The following is a 20,150-nucleotide window of genomic DNA, read 5'->3' on the forward strand; positions in this document are numbered from 1 at the left end:
AGAATGTGCTTTGACCTGCTGTTTAATAGCACAAAGTGCAAATGTTGAATGGTGGATGTATACAGGAATGTAAGCAGCATTTTGTGGAAAGCAAAACAGGTGCTAACCTTCCATCAGAACTGGGCAACGTGGAAAGAAACATCCAATATGTTTTAAATATCTGAGAATGGGGAGGTGTGGAGAGAACGACGTGTATGTTTGTCACAGGTTAAAGACCTGAATGGCACAAATGTTGGCTGGCTGGCTGATTGGAAGCCTGAAATCCATGTTATCAATGTGATAAAAATGTTTGAGTTTGTATTAAAGTGGCAAATAAAACTGTATATGGTCTTAAGAAACGTTGCCTATTCATTCCCCCCACGGATGCTGCCTAACCAGCTGAGTTGATCCAGCACTTTGTGTTTCCCTCAAGATTCCAGCTTCTGCGTTTCCTCGTGTCTGCTCTACACTTAGCTCAGTTTTGGGATATAGTTGCCCACACTAGTAGGCACGGTGGCGCAGCGCTAGAGTTACTGCCTTATCCAGGGACCCGGGTTCGATCCTGACTACGGGTGCTGTCTGTACGGAGTTTGTACCTTCTCCCCGTGACCTGCATGGGTTTTCTCAGAGATCTTAGGTTCCCTCCCACATTGGCTTGGTATAAATGTAAAAAAATGTCCTTAATGTGTGTAGGATAGTGAAAAAGCTACTTTTCTTAACTACTAAACCAGGTTCGCTTCTTAATAAACAGACACCACACAAACTGTTTGGTAGACCAGATCAAAACTTTACTTAACATCAGCCGATGGAAGGGAGCGAGAATTCCAGCTAAGTGACCAATGTAGACACTTAACTGTGCTCAGCCACCTTCGCTGAACAACAGAATTACATTGCCTTAAATAGGGTTTTTTTTTGTCCCCTTAGCACATTCCACAGACATTAGTCATGGTCAGAGGTACAAGAAAAGGTTTCCACAGAATGCATCACATCAAAGGCCTTTTGTTTACATGGTACAAGATATACTAAAAACATTGGCCATTTGCTTTAGGTCATTTTATCTCCAAATAGACCACCCTAGCTTTTTCGCTGCTTCCTCTCTGTCACTTGGTCCCTCATAAACATAGGCCATTTGTTTACAAAGATGTGACTAGCTATTTCTCTCTTCCTTTATTGCCTCCTCCCCCATAAACATTGGCCATTTGGTTTATGGCATCTTACTTCAAAGATATCTCTCTAGCTTCTCCTCTCTGCCTGTCACTTGGGAGACAATGTTATAGGATTTATTATCTCACACACCCGCAACCTAAGGCAAGCCTAATTTGAGACTAAATATAAGCTGTAAGCTAGCCCAGAAACCAATTTAATATCTTCTTATCTTTTTAACTAAAATTCGGCTTCATCATGGGAACCACACGGAAACCTTGGGTGGGCCCAAAGTCTCCAGAGATTTCCGTTCAGGTTTCCTAAATGGGACAGGGGCATAATCTGAGGAAGGACATTCTTGCCATAGAGGGAGTGCAGAGAAGGTTCACCAGACTGATTCCTGGGATGTCAGGACTGTCTTATGAAGAAAGACTGGATAGACTTGGTTTATACTCTCTAGAATTTAGGAGATTGAGAGGGGATCTTATAGAAACTTACAAAATTCTTAAGGGGTTGGACAGGCTAGATGCAGGAAGATTGTTCCCGATGTTGGGGAAGTCCAGGACAAGGGGTCACAGCTTAAGGATAAGGGGGAAATCCTTTAAAACCGAGATGAGGAGAACGTTTTTTTCACACAGAGAGTGGTGAATCTCTGGAACTCTCTGCCACAGAGGGTAGTTGAGGCCAGTTCATTGGCTATATTTAAGAGGGAGTTAGATGTGGCCCTTGTGGCCAAGGGGATCAGAGGGTATGGAGAGAAGGCAGGTACGGGATACTGAGTTGGATGATCAGCCATGATCATATTAAATGGCGGTGCAGGCTCGAAGGGCCGAATGGCCTACTCCTGCACCTAATTTCTATGTTTCTATAACTCTCAAACTCTGAGCAGACTATATTATTTCATGATTCATCCTTGTAACATTATTTCACATAACCGATTAGGCAGATCAGTTTTATTATCATGGCTGAGGGAGTCTCATCCAATTATTTGTTGAGAGCCCAGGTCCAAAGAAAGGCAAGACTGGGCCAGACATTGGCCTGCGGTGCGTGTACAAATGAGACATGGTATTGGCATTATAAAATGACACCTGCCCTTCCTCGTGGTCCAGATAAACGCCAACCTTTGTCGGATTGACTTGGAGCTCAAGATGCTCCATGTGTGTCGAACTTCTGTCTGTCTGCGCAAAGAAATCAAAGAATGCTTGGATCCAGTTGCTTCTATGAGGGCTTATCACCCAGTAGCCATTGTGTACGGTCATGTCTGCCAGGTCCTGTCTGCCTACCGACTCTCTCGCGATCCCCACCGTCCACTTTGCCCCCTGGTCCACCTCCACCTCCCAATAATGTTTCCCGCATGTAATCCTTCTTGCTCCGAGCACGCACACGCGGTTTCCAAATCGTTTTGTGCTCTTCGGCAACGGCTGTTCTCCATATCCAAGGCAAACCGTGGTCAAGTTTGAAATAATGAGCCTGGGATGGGCTGAATTCAGATCTAGGGTCAATGGCGAGAGTACTGTAAGGCAGAAAGGAAATCTCATGTCAATATCACTGAGGGGAGCCAGTCTAAACAGCAGCATTTGGAATTCATTTATATAGCTACATGGACAATAGGTGCCATTCAGCCCTTCGAGCCAGCACTGCCATTCAGTGTGATCATGGCTGATTATCCACAATCTTCCTGCCTTCTCCCCATATCCCCTAAGTCTGCAAGTCCTAAGAGCTCTATCTAACGCTCTATTTAATACATCCAATGAATTGGCGTCCATTGCCTTTAGCAACATAGAAAGTAGGAGCAGGAGTAGGCCATTCGGCCCCATTCAATATATAACCATATAACAATTACAGCACGGAAACAGGCCATCTCGGCCCTACAAGTCCATGCCGAACAAATTTTTTTTTTCCCCTTAGTCCCACCTGCCTGCACTCATACCATAACCCTCCATTCCCTTCTCATCCATATGCCTATCCAATTTATTGTTAAATGATACCAATGAACCTGCCTCCACCACTTCCACTGGGAGCTCATTCCACACCGCTACCACTCTCTGCGTAAAGAAGTTCCCCCTCATATTACCCCTAAACTTCTGTCCCTTAATTCTGAAGTAATGTCCTCTTGTTTGAATCTTCCCTATTCTCAAAGGGAAAAGCTTGTCCACATCAAATCTGTCTATCCCTCTCATCATTTTAAAGACCTCTATCAGGTCCCCCCTTAACCTTCTGCGCTCCAGAGAATAAAGACCTAACTTATTCAACCTATCTCTGTAACTTAGTTGTTGAAACCCAGGCAACATTCTAGTAAATGCAACATTCTAGTAAAATCCCTTGATTCCGTTAGCCCTAAGAGCTATATCCAACTCTCTCTTGAAAACATCCAGTGAATTGACCTCCACTGCCTTCTGTGGCAGAGAATTCCACAGATTCGCAACTCTCTGGGTGAAAATTGATACGTAAACCTTCAGATATTAAATCTTACGAGATTATCTTCAAGGTCTGAAATAATTCATCTGCACTAAGTTCTGAATGTTATATTTCATATGGTTTTATACAAGAATAGATGCAGTACAAGCAAGATTTTCAATGTGCCTCTACCTCTCGGTACTTATGACAAAAACTCAACTCGTTCTATTCGACTTGACCTATATGATACAAGCACGACTAGTCTTTAATCAAATAAGGTTCCTCAATTTGATTTGAGGCGGTATAGTCTGAGTTTGAGTTTAGTTAATTGTCATGTGTATCGAGGTACAGTGAAAAGCATTTGTTCTTGATTCTTGGTTTCTTGGTCCTCCAAAATATTCCAAATGGAATTTAAACTGGAGGTGGTGAAGGGAGGGCTTAAGCCAGAAAGGGTTATTGGGAAGAAAGAGCTACTTTAAATTTAGTTGCATCTGGTTGGGTAACTATAGTTTAACCATATAACCATATAACAATTACAGCGGGGGAAACAGGCCATCTCGACCCTTCTAGTCCGTGCCGAACACATAATCTCCCCTAGTCCCATATATACCTGCGCTCAGACCATAACCCTCCATTCCCTTCCCATCCATATAACTATCCAATTTATTTTTAAATGATAAAAACGAACCTGCCTCCACCACCTTCACTGGGAGCTCATTCCACACCGCTACCACTCTCTGCGTAAAGAAGTTCCCCCTCATATTACCCCTAAACTTCTGTCCCTTAATTCTGAAGTCATGTCCTCTTGTTTGAATCTTCCCTATTCTCAAAGGGAAAAGCTTGTCCACGTCAACTCTGTCTATCCCTCTCATCATTTTAAAGACCTCTATCAGGTCCCCCCTTAACCTTCTGCGCTCCAGAGAATAAAGACCTAACCTATTCAACCTATCTCTGTAACTTAGTTGTTATTCGGAAGAAAGAGCTACTTTAAATTGAGTTGCATCTGGTTGGGTAACTATAGTTGGGTGGAGATTATTCCATGCTTTAATTGTGCGGGGGAAGAACGAATTGCTGTACACATATGTCTTTGTAGCTGGGATCACAAATTGGATCGAATGCCCTCGTCTGCTCCTAATTGGTTTGTGTTTGGTGTAGGTCTTGCAGTCTATGTCGAGCTGACCATTTAACACTTTGTAAAAACAGGTCAAACGGTGAGTTTCACGTGTGTCTTGGAGAGGGTTCCACCTCAGAGTATTCAGAAGTTTGGTGACACTCGCTTCTCTCTCATAGGTGTTAGTAACAAATCGACCAGTCAGCGGAAAGACTATGCATGCTTACAATCGAGCCGTCCACAGTGTACAGATACAGTATAAAGGGCATAACCATTTAGTGCAAGATAGAGCCAGTAAAATCCGATCAAAGGTAGTCCGGGGGTCTCCAAGGATGTAGATAGTAGTTCAGGACTGCTCTCTGGTTGTGGTTGGAGGTGCAACTCCAGAGCAAATAAAATCATGGGAGACCCCTTCCACCCCTGCAACGGACTGTTCCAGCTGCTACGGTCAGGCAAACGCCTCCGTTGCCATGCGGTGAGAACGGAGAGGTTGAGAAGGAGTTTCTTCCCAGAGGCAATTCGGACTGTAAACGCCTATTTCACCAGGGACTAACTCTACTGAACGTTTTTTCCTTCCATTATTTATTATGTAAAAGAATATGTGTGTTATGATTGTGTTTATAATTTGTTTGGTTGTTTTGTTGTTTGTCTTTTGCACAAAAGTCCGCGAGCATTTCACTGCACATCTCGTATGTGTATGTGACAAATAAACTTGACTTGACTTGACTTGACTTGACTTGACTTGGACTTGGTAGGATGGTTCAGTTGCCTGATAACAGCTGGGGGATAAAACCGTCCCTGAATCTGGAGGTGTGTGTTTTCACACTTCTATAGCATTTACCCGATGGGAGAGGGGAGAAGAGGGGGTGAGACTGGCCCTTGATTATGTTGCTGGCCTTGCCGAGGGAGCGTGTGGTGTAGATGGAGTCAATGGAAGGGAGGTTGCTTTGTGTGATGGTCTGGGCTGCGTCCACAATACCCTTTTTGCCGATCCAATGTTCCTGCAACTGGGTCTTAGAACAGAGTAAACCACCTTTTCCATCTGACTGCTGATGTACACTCTTTTTCCAGAGTAGGGGAATCAAGAACTAGAGGACATTGGTTTAAGGCAGTGGTTCCCAACGTGGGGCGTACGCCCCACAGGGGGGCAATTTGATTTTTAAGGGGGGCAATTGAGCGCGACTGAGGAGGTCTGGGTCCAAATTTTCGATTTTTATTTTTTAGGATTTTCCATCAGGTAAACATATGTAGTTTATAACCATAACCATATAACAATTACAGCACGGAAACAGGCCATCTCGGCCCTACAAGTCTGGGCCGAACAAATGTTTTTTCCCCTTAGTCCCACCTGCCTGCACTCATACCATAACCCTCCATTCCCTTCTCATCCATATGCCTATCCAATTTATTTTTAAATGATACCAATGAACCTGCCTCCACCACTTCCACTGGGAGCTCATTCCACACCGCTACCACTCTCTGAGTAAAGAAGTTCCCCCTCATATTACCCCTAAACTTCTGTCCCTTAATTCTGAAGTCATGTCCTCTTGTTTGAATCTTCCCTATTCTCAAAGGGAAAAGCTTGTCCACATCAACTCTGTCTATCCCTCTCATCATTTTAAAGACCTCTATCAGGTCCCCCCTTAACCTTCTGCGCTCCAGAGAATAAAGACCTAACTTATTCAACCTATCTCTGTAACTTAGTTGTTGAAGCCCAGTCAACATTCTAGTAAATCTCCTCTGTACTCTCTCTATTTTGTTGACATCCTTCCTATAATTGGGCGACCAAAATTGTACACCAAGGGAAAAGCTTGTCCACATCAACTCTGTCATCATTTTAAAGACCTCTATCAGGTCCCCCCTTAACCTTCTGCGCTCCAGAGAATAAAGACCTAAGTTTATGTTTCAGATGTTATTTTGAGTAAATAATTTTTTGGGGGTCTTTATTGTGTAGTTATTACAACCAAGGTATTGGCGTTTTAAGCTTCTTCAGCTGAAACGGAGTTCACTTTTTAAATGATAAGAATTATATATCACCACATGGGGGGGGGGGGGGGCATCAGCATTTTAGAGGTGATTAGGTGGGGCATAGCCAAAAAAAGGTTGGGAACCACTGGTTTAAGGTGAGAGGGATAGTTGTTTGTTGAGTGAAAACGAGAAGCTGTGCGACTTGGGTGCGGGGAGGGATGGAGAGAGAGGTTAGAGGTTGGAGAAATCAATATTCATACCATACTGGGCTGTAAGGTGCCCATGCAAAATATGAGATTCTGTTCCTCCAATTTGCATTTGGCCTCCGTCTGACAATGGAGGAGACCTGGGCCAGTAAGGTCTGTGTGGGAATGGGAAGGATTCTCATTCTTGATTGTAATCATGTATTGTCTTTCCTCCCCGGGAACAAAAAGTAATCCTCCGTCAGTTTGCCGCCTCCAACGTGACCCCACCACTCGCCACATCTTCCCATCTCCCCCCATATCTGCCTTCCGCAAAGACCGCTCCCTCCATAACTCCCTTGTCAATTCTTCCCTTCCCTCTCGTACCACCCCCTCCCCGGGCACTTTCCCTTGCAACCGCAAGAGATGCAACACCTGTCCCTTTACCTCCCCCCCTCGACTCCGTTCAAGGACCCAAGCAATCGTTCCAGGTGCGACAGAGGTTCACCTGCATCTCTTCCAACCTCATCTATTGCGTCCGCTGCTCTAGATGTCAGCAGATCTATATCGGTGAGACCAAGCGGAGGTTGGGCGATCGTTTCGCCGAACACCTCCGCTCGGTCCGCAATAACCAAGCTGACCTCCCGGTGGCTCAGCACTTCAACTCCCCCTCCCACTCCGTCTCCGACCTCTCTGTCCTGGGTCTCCTCCATGGCCACAGCGAGCAGCACCGGAAATTGGAGGAACAGCACCTCATATTCCGTTTGGGGAGTCTGCATCCTGGGGGCATGAACATCGAATTCTCCCAATTTTGTTAGTCCTTGCTGTCTCCTCCCCTTCCTCAGTCCCCCTGCTGTCTCCTCCCATCCCCCAGCCTTCGGGCTCCTCCTCCTTTTTCCTTTCTTGTCCCCGCCCACCCCCGCCCCCGATCAGTCTGAAGAAGGGTTTCGGCCCGAAACGTTGCCTATTTCCTTCGCTCCATAGATGCTGCTGCACCCGCTGAGTTTCTCCAGCTTTTTTGTGTAACCTTGTCTTTCCGCTGACTGGATAGATTTTCTCTGTACACGTGACAATACACTAAACCGATCTGAACTCGAATGTTAACGTCAGTGCCTAGTGGTGCATCCAGCCAACACTGCTGCCTACCTGGGTTCACCGATTTCCTCATCTGCTTCCACACCATGTGCTGAACAGGTCCACCAAATTCACCGGCCAGTATGTTACTGAAGATTCTGTTTTCTTGCCTGGTTTCCTTGCTGTTTTTTTAGAAAGAGCAGTAAGTCCTGTAAATGGATATCTGAGCATCCCCCACTGTCCCCCACAATGTATCACAAAAGTAGTCAAGGAACAAAACACAAGTACTTACATAGATGGAGGTAACATCATCACCTAAAATAAAATATATAAGATATGAATTTGATGTTTCAATCGGCAATTTTCAGTTCCATTTATATTTCATTTGTAGCTTGTTCATGCAGGGTGGAAACAAGTCTTTCGGCCCTCCGAGTCCGTGCCGACCAGCGATATCCACACACTAACACTAGTCGATATACACTGGGGACAATTTACAAAGCCAATTAGCCTACAAACTATAGAGAGAGTATAAAGTACAATGGAGAGAGTATAAACTACAAGCATATAGAGAGAGTACAGAGGAGATTTACTAGAATGTTGCCTGGGTTTAGAAACATAGACATAGAAACATAGAAATTAGGTGCAGGAGTAGGCCATTCGGCCCTTCGAGCCTGCACTGCCATTCAATATGATCATGGCTGATCATCCAACTCAGTATCCCGTACCTGCCTTCTCTCCATACCCCCTGATCCCCTTAGCCACAAGGGCCACATCTAACTCCCTCTTAAATATAGCCAATGAACTGGCCTCAACTACCCTCCGTGGCAGAGAGTTCCAGAGATTCACCACTCTCTGTGTGAAAAAAGTTCTTCTCATCTCGGTTTTAAAGGATTTCCCCCTTATCCTTGAGCTGTGACCCCTTGTCCTGGACTTCCCTAACATCGGGAACAATCTTCCTGCATCTAGCCTGTCCAACCCCTTAAGAATTTTGTAAGTTTCTATAAGATCCCCTCTCAATCTCCTAAATTCTAGAGAGTATAAACCAAGTCTATCCAGTCTTTCTTCATAAGACAGTCCTGACATCCCAGGAATCAGTCTGGTGAACCGTCTCTGCACTCCCTCTATGGCAATAATGTCCTTCCTCAGATTTGGAGACCAAAACTGCATGCAACTAAGTTACAGAGAAAGGTTGAACAAGTTAGGGCTTTATTCTTTGCAGCGCAGAAGGTTAAGGAGGGACTTGATAGAGGTTTTTAAAATGATGAGAGGGATAGACAGAATTGACGTGGAAAAGCTTTTCCCACTGAGAGTAGGGAAGACTCAAACAAGAGGACATGATTTGAGAATTAAGGGACTGAAGTTTAGGGGTAACATGAGGGGGAACTTCTTTAGGTCTGAATCGGCCACCATTTGGTCTGAATGACAATAAACAAATCTAATCTAATCTAATCTTTACTCAGAGAGTGGTAGCTGTGTGGAATGAGCTTCCAGTGAAGGTGGTGGAGGCAGGTTCGTTTTTATCATTTAAAAATAAATTGGATAGTTATATGGATGGGAAGGGAATGGAGGGTTATGGTCTGAGCGCAGGTATATGGGACTAGGGGAGATTATGTGTTCGGCACGGACTAGAAGGGTCGAGATGGCCTGTTTCCGTGCTGTAATTGTTATATGGTTATATGGGTTAAACTGTAGATCTGTGGAGTGTTGGAGGAACCCGGAGCACCCGGAGAAAACCCACGCAAACCCGGAGAACGTGCAAACTCTGTACAGACAGCACCCTTAGTCAGGATCGACCCCGAGTCTCTGGTGCTGTGAGGCAGCAACTCTACCTGCACAACCGATCTGTGATATTTCATCACCTATAACACCACTCTAGGGAGAGAGTTCAACATTTTACTTGTGTGATGTGTTTAATGGGTGATGGGATATGAATCTGAAATATAATGTCTGAGGCTGTACTGTGAGAAAATGTGGGCCCCATATTTGAGGAAGGATGTGCCGGCTCTGGAGAGGGTCCAGAGGAGGTTTACGAGAATGATCCCAGGAATGAGCGGGTTAGCATATGATGAGCGCTGGGCCTGTACTCGCTGGAGTTTAGAAGGTTGGGGGGTGACCCTCATTGAAACTTACAGGATAATGAAAGGTATAGATAGAGTGGATGTGGAGAGGATGTTTCCACTGGTGGGAGAGTCTAAGTCCAGCGCCCATAGCCTCAGAATTAAAGGGCGCTCTTTTACCAAGGGGGTGAGAAGGAATTTCTTTAGTCAGAGGGCGGTGAATCTGTGGAACTCATTGCCACAGAAGGCTGTGGAGGCCATGCCAGTAGATATTTTTAGGGCAGAGATAGATGGATTCTTGATTGGAATAGGTAGGAGATAGGTTGAATAAGTTAGGTCTTTATTCTCTGGAGCGCAGAAGGTTAAGGGGGGACCTGATAGAGGTCTTTAAAATGATGAGAGGGATAGATGAGTTGATGTGGACAAGCTTTTCCCTTTGAGAATAGGGAGGATTCAAACAAGAGGACATGACTTCAGAATTAAGGGACAGAAGTTTAGGGGTAATATGAGGGGGAACTTCTTTACTCAGAGAGTGGTAGCGGTGTGGAATGAGCTCCCAGTGGAAGTGGTGGAGGCAGGTTCATTGGTATCATTTAAAAATAAATTGGATAGGCATATGGATGAGAAGGGAATGGAGGGTTATGGTATGAGTGCAGGCAGGTGGGACTAAGGGGGGAAAAAAATTTGTTCGGCACGGACTTGTAGGGCCGAGATGGCCTGTTTCCGTGCTGTAATTGTTATATGTTATATGGTTATATGGTTATATGGAACGGGTGTCAAAGGTTACGGGGAGAAGGCAGGAAAATGGGATTAGTAGGCAAAGATCAGCCGTGATTGAATGGCGGAGTAGACTCGATGGGCCGAATGGCCTAATTCTGCTCCTATAACTTGTGAACTTGTGAACAAGTAAACTTGTGACATTCTTGTTTTTTTTAGAATAATGGATTAAATGGGATAAAGGATAGCAAGAAGCCATGATACAATTCCAACTATTTTCTGTCCCTTCTACTGAGGAGGAGATCCGGCAGCAATGTTCATTTTGTTGGGGTGGGGTGGCGGGCACGGTGGCGTAACGGTAGAGTTGCTGCCTCACAGCGCAAGAGACCCGGGTTCCATCCTGACTCTGGGTGCTGACTGCACGGAGTTTTGTACGTTCTCCTCGTGACCTGCGTGGGTTTCCTCCGGGTGCCCCAGTTTCCTCCCACACTCCAAAGACGAACAAGTTTGCAGGTTAATTAGCTTTGGTGAAATCAAGAAATTGCAAATTGTCCCTAGTGTGTGTAGGATGGTGTGGAAACATAGAAAATAGTTGCAGGAGGAGGCCATTCGGCCCTTCCAGCCAGCACCGCCATTCATTGTGATCATGGCTGCCCGTCCCCTATCAGTAACCCGTGCCTGCCTTCTCCCCAAGTCGCCTTGACTCCACTAGCCCCTAGAGCTCTATCTAACTCTCTCTTAAATCCATCCAGTGACTTGGCCTCCACTGCCCTCTGTGGCAGGGAATTCCATAAATTCACAACTCTCTGGGTGAAAACGTTTTTTCTCACCTCAGTCTTAAGACTGTGTGGCCCCTGGTTCTGGACTCGCCCAACATTGGGAACATTTTTCCTGCATCTAGCTTGTCCAGTCCTTTTATAATTTTATATGTTTCTTTAAGAATCCCCCCTCATCCTTCTAAACTCCAGTGAATACCATATAACCATATAACAATTACAGCACGGAAACAGGCCATCTCGGCCCTACAAGTCCGTGCCGAACAAATTTTTTTCCCCTTAGTCCCACCTGCCTGCACTCATACCATAACCCTCCATTCCCTTCTCATCCATATGCCTATCCAATTTATTTTTAAATCATACCAATGAACCTGCCTCCACCACTTCCACTGGAAGCTCATTCCACACCGCTACCACTCTCTGAGTAAAGAAGTTCCCCCTCATATTACCCCTAAACTTCTGTCCCTTAATTCTGAAGTCATGTCCTCTTGTTTGAATCCTCCCTATTCTCAAAGGGAAAAGCTTGTCCACATCAACTCTGTCTATCCCTCTCATCATTTTAAAGACCTCTATCAGGTCCCCCCTTAACCTTCTGCGCTCCAGAGAATAAAGACCTAACTTATTCAACCTATCTCCTACCTATTCCAATCAAGAATCCATCTATCTCTGCCTTAAAAATATCTACTGGCATGGCCTCCACAGCCTTCTGTGGCAATGAGTTCCACAGATTCACCGCCCTCTGACTAAAGAAATTCCTTCTCACCCCCTTGGTAAAAGAGCGCCCTTTAATTCTGAGGCTATGGGCGCTGGACTTAGACTCTCCCACCAGTGGAAGCATCCTCTCCACATCCACTCTATCTATACCTTTCATTATCCTGTAAGTTTCAATGAGGGTCACCCCTCAACCTTCTAAACTCCAGCGAGTACAGGCCCAGCGCTCCGGTTTCCTCCAACACTCCACAGATCTACACGTTTAACCATATAACCATATAACAATTACAGCACGGAAACAGGCCATCTCGACCCTTCTAGTCCGTGCCGAACACATAATCTCCCCTAGTCCCATATACCTGCGCTCAGACCATAACCCTCCATTCCCTTCCCATCCATATAACCATATAACAATTACAGCACGGAAACAGGCAATCTCGGCCCTACAAGTCCATGCCGAATCCTGTGTAGCACCTCACATTTATCAGCATTAAACTCCATCTGCCATCTTTCAGCCCATTTTTCCAAATGGCCTAGCCTAGTCTTTTCAATCTTTCCTCATATGACAGTCCCGCCGTCCCAGGGATCAATCTGGTGAACCTACGCTGCACTGCCTCAATCACATGGATGTCCTTCCTCAAATTAGGGGATCGCTGGTCGGCGGGGACTCGGTGGACCGAAGGGCCTGTTTCCATTCTGTATTTCTGAACTCTGCTAAAGTGCGTGGATGATCGTTGGTTGGCTCGGACTCAACTGACTCAGAGGGGCCGAAGGGCCTGTAACCGCGCCGTATCTCTGAACAAAACGAAACAATAAATTGAACACATACCTTCAATAAATCCCAGATCACTTGCAGCACAGTGCGATCATTATCATTGGCAAGCCTGCTGTTGGATGTCAACCGGTCCAGTAGTTCTTCCCCTCTCTTGTTGAGTCTTTGTTTCATTTCGTATTCTTCCTTGTTAAGGATCTGGTGCAGCTCAGCGAACTCCCACTCAAACTGTTGCGTGAGCTCATAGACCTTTCTCTGCAAGCGTGGTAGCACATTTAGAATGGGAAATGCAAAGAACGCGATCGTGAGGGTGATCACAAGGAACACGAGGGTGCCTAAGATCGGGTGCGTCGCTGAGAAAAAGGGGGTCCTGGCATGGGGGGCTGCCAGGCACAAAGGGGGGACCATTGGTGACTAAATCATAAGGTCATAAGTGAAAGGAGCATAATTAGCCAATTGTCTATCCGCCATTAAATCATCAAGTCTACTCCGCCATTCAATCATGGCTGATGTATAGAAACATAGAAATTAGGTGCAGGAGTAGGCCATTCGGCCCTTCGAGCCTGCACCGCCATTCAATATGATCATGGCTGATCATCCAACTCAGTACCCCGTACCTGCCTTCTCTCCATACCCCCTGATCCCCTTAGCCACAAGGGCCACATCTAACTCACTCTTAAATATAGCCAATGAACTGTGGCCTCAACTACCTTCTGTGGCAGAGAGTTCCAGAGATTCACCACGCTCTGCGTGAAAAAAGTTCTTCTCATCTCGGTTTTAAAGGATTTCCCCTTTATCCGTAAGCTGTGACCCCTTGTGCCTGGACTTCCCTAACATCGGGAACAATCTTCCTGCATCTAGCCTGTCCAAACCCCTTAAGAATTTTGTAAGTTTCTATAAGATCCCCTCTCAATCTTCTAAATTCTAGAGAGTATAAACCCAGTCTATCCAGTCTTTCTTCATAAGACAGTCCTGACATCCCAGGAATCAGTCTGGTGAACCGTCTCTGCACTCCCTCTATGGCAATAATGTCCTTCCTCAGATTTGGAGACCAAAAACTGTACGCAATACTCCAGGTGTGGTCTCACCAAGACCCTGTACAACTGCAGTAGAACCTCCCTGCTCCTATACTCAAATCCTTTTGCAATGAAAGCTAACATACCATTCGCTTTCTTTACTGCCTGCTGCACCTGCATGCCTACCTTCAATGACTGGTGTACCATGACACCCAGGTCTCGCTGCATCTCCCCCTTTCCCAATCGGCCACCATCTCTCCCTCCTAACCCCATTCTCCCCTGACACCCGTACTAATCAAGAATCTATCTATTACTGCCTTAAAAATATCCATTGATGCCTCCACAACCTTCTGTGGCAATGAATTCCACAGATTCACCACCCTGTGATGAAAGAAATTCCTCCTCATCTCCTTCATATAGGAACGCCCTTTAATTGTGAGGCTGTGCACTCTGGTCCTAGACTCTCCCATTAATGGAATGTTTTGTAACATTGTCAGCACCCTTCTGTGGCGACTCTTTGCATACCTTGTGTGCAAAATAAAGAATCTCATTGTGACTTGTCCCATGTGATAATAAAGTATTAAGTATCATTCATTCAGTAGCTGGAGGATTACATTTTACATTATTATCTAAATGGTGACCGATTGGGAAAGGGGGAGATGCAGCGAGACCTGGGTGTCATGGTACACCAGTCATTAAAGGTAGGCATGCAGGTGCAGCAGGCAGTAAAGAAAGCAAATGGTATGTTAGCTTTCATTGCAAAAGGATTTGAGTATAGGAGCAGGGAGGTTCTACTGCAGTTGTACAGGGTCTTGGTGAGACCACACTTGGAGTATTGCGTACAGTTTTGGTCTCCAAATCTGAGGAAGGACATTATTGCCATAGAGGGAGTGCAGAGACGGTTCACCAGACTGATTCCTGGGATGTCAGGACTGTCTTATGAAGAAAGACCGGATAGACTTGGTTTATACTCTCTAGAATTTAGGAGATTGAGAGGGGATCTTATAGAAACTTACAAAATTCTTAAGGGGTTGGATAGGCTAGATGCAGGAAGATTGTTCCCGATGTTAGGGAAGTCCAGGACAAGGGGTCACAGCTTAAGGATAAGGGGGAAATCCTTTAAAACCGAGATGAGAAGAACGTTTTTTACACACAGAGTGGTGAATCTCTGGAACTCTCTGCCACAGAGGGTAGTTGAGGCCAGTTCATTTATATTTAAGAGGGAGTTAGATGTGGCCCTTGTGGCTAAGGGATCAGGGGGTATGGAGAGAAAGCAGGTACGGGATACTGAGTTGGATGATCAGCCATGATCATATTGAATCTTCCTGCATCTAGCCTGTCCAACCCCTTAAGAATTTTGTAAGTTTCTATAATCTTCTAAATTCTAGTGAGTAGAAGCCGAGTCTATCCAATCTTTCTTCATATGAAAGTCCTACCATCCCAGGAATCAGTCTGGTGATCCTTCTCTATACTCCCTCTATTTCTGTCACAACGGTCAATTTTGTAATTAGCTACAATTGGGTAATTAACTAATTATATGCTTTAATTTCAGGTCATCCAAGAAAGATGTTTCATATTTGTTTCAGAATGCTTCAATCTATAATATCTGAAAATTTCATTCAGTTCTCTTCAATTTTTAAGAAAATTCTGGCCTTTCGACTGTCCTCGATCACAGCTTTTGTGTTAAGTCAATGGAAAAGCAATAGGGAACAATTTCCCTATTTCTGAGTATGAAAATGACCATAACTTTTTTTAATACTGAAGATATGAAAGCGGATTAGGTATCAAATTAAAGTTATTTTTATGCTTTATCTGATGGGATAAATTGCAGACTTGATTTTTAAAATCTCAAAATGTTGTACATTCAGCTTTAGGGTGGCACGGTGGCACAGCGGTAGAGTTGCTGCCTCACAGCGCCAGAGACCCGGGTTGCATGGTGGTGTCTTTACGGAGTTTGTACGTTCACCCCGTGACCTGCGTGGGTTTTCTCCGACACCTTTGGTTTCTCTCCATACAGGTCAATTGGCATTTGGTATAAATGTAAATTGACCCTAGTGTGTGTAGGATAATGTTAGTGTGCGGGAATCACTGAGGAGCAGAAGGGCCTGCTTCTGCGCTGTATCCCAAAACGAAACCACTTTTAGTCTTATTTTAGTCTGAAGAATGGTCTTGACTTTTCTGTTGTTCCATTGAGTTGTTTCAGCTTTTTGTATCTATCTTCGGTATAAACCAGCATCTGCAGTTCCTTTCTAATATATAAATTAATGTTATAAATGAGTATAATGTATAAACCAGCATCTGTTCCTCCTTTCTATATGTAAACTAATTGTATACACTTCTATCGGGTCTCCCTCAGCTTCCAGAGAAAATAATCTAAGTTTGGCTAGAGTAAAAGTGGACATGAGGAAAAAGAACTTGGTTGGTTCACACACACACCCACACACACCACATTAGAGACAATTATCTATATTTTGTGTTATTGTTAATCACACACACCACATTAGAGACAATCATCTATATTTTGTGTTATTGTCTACCCATGATCAATATTTTCATACTAAATATCTCGAGTACAATTTTAGTCAGATGTACAAAAAATAATGATTTTGGTTATCTTGAGAGTGGATGTGTCTGGATTAATTTATGGGAGTTAAACATTAAATTCCTTCCATTTAGCCTACAAACACCACAGTGAGAAGAACCCGTAGTGGGAGAAGAGGTGGGAGAAGAGGTGGGGGGAGTGGGTGAGAGAGAGAGGAGAGGGGGGGGGGAGGAGAGGGGGGGGGGGAGGGGGGAGGGGAGGAGAGGGGAAGAGAGAAGAGGAGGGAAGGGGAGGGGGAGGGAGGGGGAGGAGGGAGAGCAAAGGAGAGGGAGAGGGGAGGAGGAGAGGAGAGGAGGGAGGGAGAGGGGAGGAGAGGGAGAGGAGAGGGGTGGAGAGAGAGGGGGGAGAGGGGGGGAGAGGAGGGGGAGAGGGGGTGGAGAGGGGGGGAGAGGGAGAGGGGGGAGAGGAGGGGGGAGAGGGGGGAGGGGGGAGGGAGGAGAGGGGGTGGAGAGGGAGAGGGAGGGGGAGGAGGGGGGGAGAGGGCGGTGAGAGGGGGAGAGGGGAGGAGAGGAGGGGGAGATAGGGGGGGGGAGAGGGAGGAGAGGGGGTAAGAGGGGGGAGGGGAGGGAGGAGAGGAGGAGGAGGGGGGGAGGAGAGAGGGAGAGAGGGGGGGCAGAGGGGGGTGAGAGGGGGAAAGAGAGGGGGGAGATAGGGGGGGGAGGAAAGGAGAAAGTAAAGGGGGAGGGAGAGGGGGGAGAGGGGGGGGAGAGAGGGGAGGGAGGAGAGAGGAGAGTGGGGGCAGAGGGGGGGTGAGAGGGGGAGAAGAGAGGGGGGAGATAGGGGGAGGAGTAAAGGGGGAGGAGAGGGGGGGGGGAGAGAGGGGAGGGGGGGAGAGGAGAGAGAGGGGGGGCAGAGGGGGGTGAGGGGGGAGAGGGGAAAGAGAGGGGGGGAGATAGGGGGGGGGGGAGTAGTAGAGGGGGAGGAGGGGGCAGGGGCGGGGGGGGGGGAGAGGGGAGGAGGGGAAGAGGGAGGAGAGAGGGGGGTCACTGGCGCAGTTAACGCTGTAAGACAACACCTCTACCGCTGTGCCACGTTGCTGAACACGAAACAAAAACGAAACTTAACTACAGGTCTATAGGCGTTTGGTGTAGACACAAAGAACTGTAATTGTCGGATTGCAAATCAAACGACACACCAACGACTTGTATAACTGCAACATGACCTCCCAACAAAATGCATAAAGTCCTGGAGTAACTCAGCGGCCCAGGCAGCATCTCTGGAGAACAAGGATAGGTATTGTTTGGGGTCTGAGTCTAACGAAGGGTGTCGAATCTGAAGAAGTGGCCCGACCTGAAACGTCCTATCCATGTTCTCCAGAGATGCTCAGAGTCAGAGCCGCTGAGTTACACCAGCAGTCAAAATGTGGAAACAAAATGCTGGGACAGGCAACATCTTTGGAGGGAAGGAATGGGCGACCCTTCTTCTGATTGAGAGTCAAGGGAGAGGGAGATATGGAGCGGTAAGGTGTGAAAACAGATAAAAGGGCACGTTGATAAGGAAATGCAGATGATACATTTGAGTGGATGGTGATTATTCTACAAAAGGCGGTCACACACTGTAGAAGTGCAGATGGTTGTTGATGCACACAAGGGGATACAATGTGCTGGAGAAACTCAGCGGGTCAGACAGCGTCTCTGGAGAGAAGGAATGTGTGACATTTCGGGTCGAGAGACGTCTTTGTACAGAATTAGGCTGAAGAAAGGTCCAGACCTGAAACATCACTTGTGGATAGACACGAAATGCTGGAGTAACTCAGCGGGACGGGCAGCATCTCTGGAGAGAAGGAATGGGTGACGTTTCAGGTCGAGAGCCTTCTTCAGACATCATGGGATGTCAGGACTGTCTTATGAAGAAAGACTGGATTTATACTCTCTAGAATTTAGGAGATTGAGAGGGGATCTTATAGAAACTTACAAAATTCTTAAGGGGTTGGACAGGCTAGATGCAGGAAGATTGTTCCCGATGTTAGGGAAGTCCAGGACAAGGGGTCACAGCTTAAGGATAAGGGGGAAATCCTTTAAAACCGAGATGAGAAGAACTTTTTTCACACAGAGAGTGGTGAATCTCTGGAACTCTCTGCCACAGAGGGTAGTTGAGGCCAGTTCACTGGCTATATTTAAGAGGGAGTTAGATGTGGCCCTTGTGGCCAAGGGGATCAGGGGGTATGGAGAGAAGGCAGGTACGGGATACTGAGTTGGATGATCAGCCATGATCATATTGAATGGCGGTGCGGGCTCGAAGGGCCGAATGGCCTACTCCTGCACCTAATTTCTATGTTTCTATGTCTATGTATGTTTCTAAACCCAGGCAACATTCTAGGAAATCTCCTCTGTACTCTCTCTATAGGCTTGTAGTTTATACTCTCTCCATTGTACTTTATACTCTCTCTATAGTTTGTAGGCTAATTGGCTATGTTTCTATGTTTCTACCTGTGGGAGGCAGCATCTCTGGAGAACATGGATAGGTGACATTTCGGGTCGATAAGAGTGCCTGACCTGCTGAGTTACTCCAGCACCTTGAGACATTTTGAGTTACTCCAGCACTTTGTGAGATGGATGCAGTTTAACATTCGGGTAGCAACTGGTGGATTAACCTTGAGATCTGGCGCTTCGGGGGAGTGGCGGCGACCGGAGCTGATCTGATCCCGACTCGAGGTCCCAGTTCCACGCCAGACCTTTTTCCACTCTGTATCCCAAGCGCTTTCCTGGACGGATCTCACGTTCCCCACTATACTCGCCAGTAGTCTGTTGGGCTTCAATGTTCTATCCGGGAAACAACATCGACACTCGGGACACGAACACTCCCCGTTCTGCCAAAAGGAGGAGATGCAGTCTTGGCAGAAGTTGTGCCCGCAGTCCAGGAACACGGGGTCCCGGAAAAACTGCAGGCAAATCGAGCAGGAGATATCCTTGTTTAGGTTTAGGAGATGGTCTGTTGACGCCATTGTCGCCAGGAGAGCCGATCACTTCCTTAATTATTCTTGCTTTCGATTTCTTCAATGTGATCCAGGAGGCGGGTTCAGAATAATAGGTAGACAAAAATGCTGGAGAAACTCAGCGGGCGCAGCAGCATCTATGGAGCGAAGGAAATAGGCAACGTTTCGTTCCGAAACCCTTCTTCAGACTTCAGAATAATGTTCAGCCGAGTGCCCTTTCCCTCAAACCAAAGTACTGATTCACAATGCAATCTTTGGAAGTGGCCCAAGTGAGATGATGAGGCTGGGTTAAATGCCTCCACCACCTTCACTAGAAGCTCATTCCACACAGCTACCACTCTCTGAGTAAAGAAGTTCCCCCTCATGTTACCCCTAAACTTCAGTCCCTTAATTCTCAAGTCATGTCCCCTTGTTTGAATCTTCCCTACTCTCAGTGGGAAAAGCTTTTCCACGTCAACTCTGTCTATCCCTCTCATCATTTTAAAAACCTCTATCAAGTCCCCCCTTAACCTTCTGCGCTCCAGAGAATAAAGCCCTAACTTGTTCAACCTTTCTCTGTAACTTAGTTGCTGAAACCCAGGCAACATTCTAGTAAATCTCCTCTGTACTCTCTCTAACATGAATTAAGTTTCAAATGACTGGAGCTGGTGGTAGTGGGGATAGTTTTAGGTTATGGGGGATGGATTTAATAGTGAGGGTTGGCAGATGGA

At 46.2% G+C, this 20,150-nt stretch overlaps 1 protein-coding gene across 3 annotated transcripts; it reads right to left on the reverse strand.

Moving 5' to 3' along the window:
- Positions 1–179: 179 nt before the first annotated feature.
- On the reverse strand, positions 180–19,606 carry LOC129716085 (zinc-binding protein A33-like). Of its 3 annotated transcripts, none has more exons than XM_055665967.1 (6): positions 19,099–19,606; positions 12,945–13,142; positions 8,147–8,169; positions 7,927–8,036; positions 1,995–2,635; positions 180–1,464 (listed from the first exon to the last, which is right to left on the reverse strand). In XM_055665967.1, exons 1-5 carry the CDS (start codon positions 19,447–19,449, stop codon positions 2,082–2,084), a joined length of 1,236 nt encoding a protein of 411 aa, XP_055521942.1. In that variant the 5' UTR covers positions 19,450–19,606; the 3' UTR covers positions 180–1,464; positions 1,995–2,081. The 3 variants fall into 3 exon arrangements, with proteins under 3 accessions (XP_055521942.1, XP_055521940.1, XP_055521941.1); XM_055665965.1 differs by having other exon boundaries at positions 7,927–8,042; XM_055665966.1 differs by having other exon boundaries at positions 180–2,635; positions 7,927–8,042.
- Between the last annotated feature and the right edge of the window lie 544 nt (positions 19,607–20,150).

The sequence above is a fragment of the Leucoraja erinacea genome, unplaced genomic scaffold (assembly GCF_028641065.1).
Source record: "Leucoraja erinacea ecotype New England unplaced genomic scaffold, Leri_hhj_1 Leri_165S, whole genome shotgun sequence".
In the NCBI taxonomy this organism is placed as follows: domain Eukaryota; kingdom Metazoa; phylum Chordata; class Chondrichthyes; order Rajiformes; family Rajidae; genus Leucoraja; species Leucoraja erinaceus.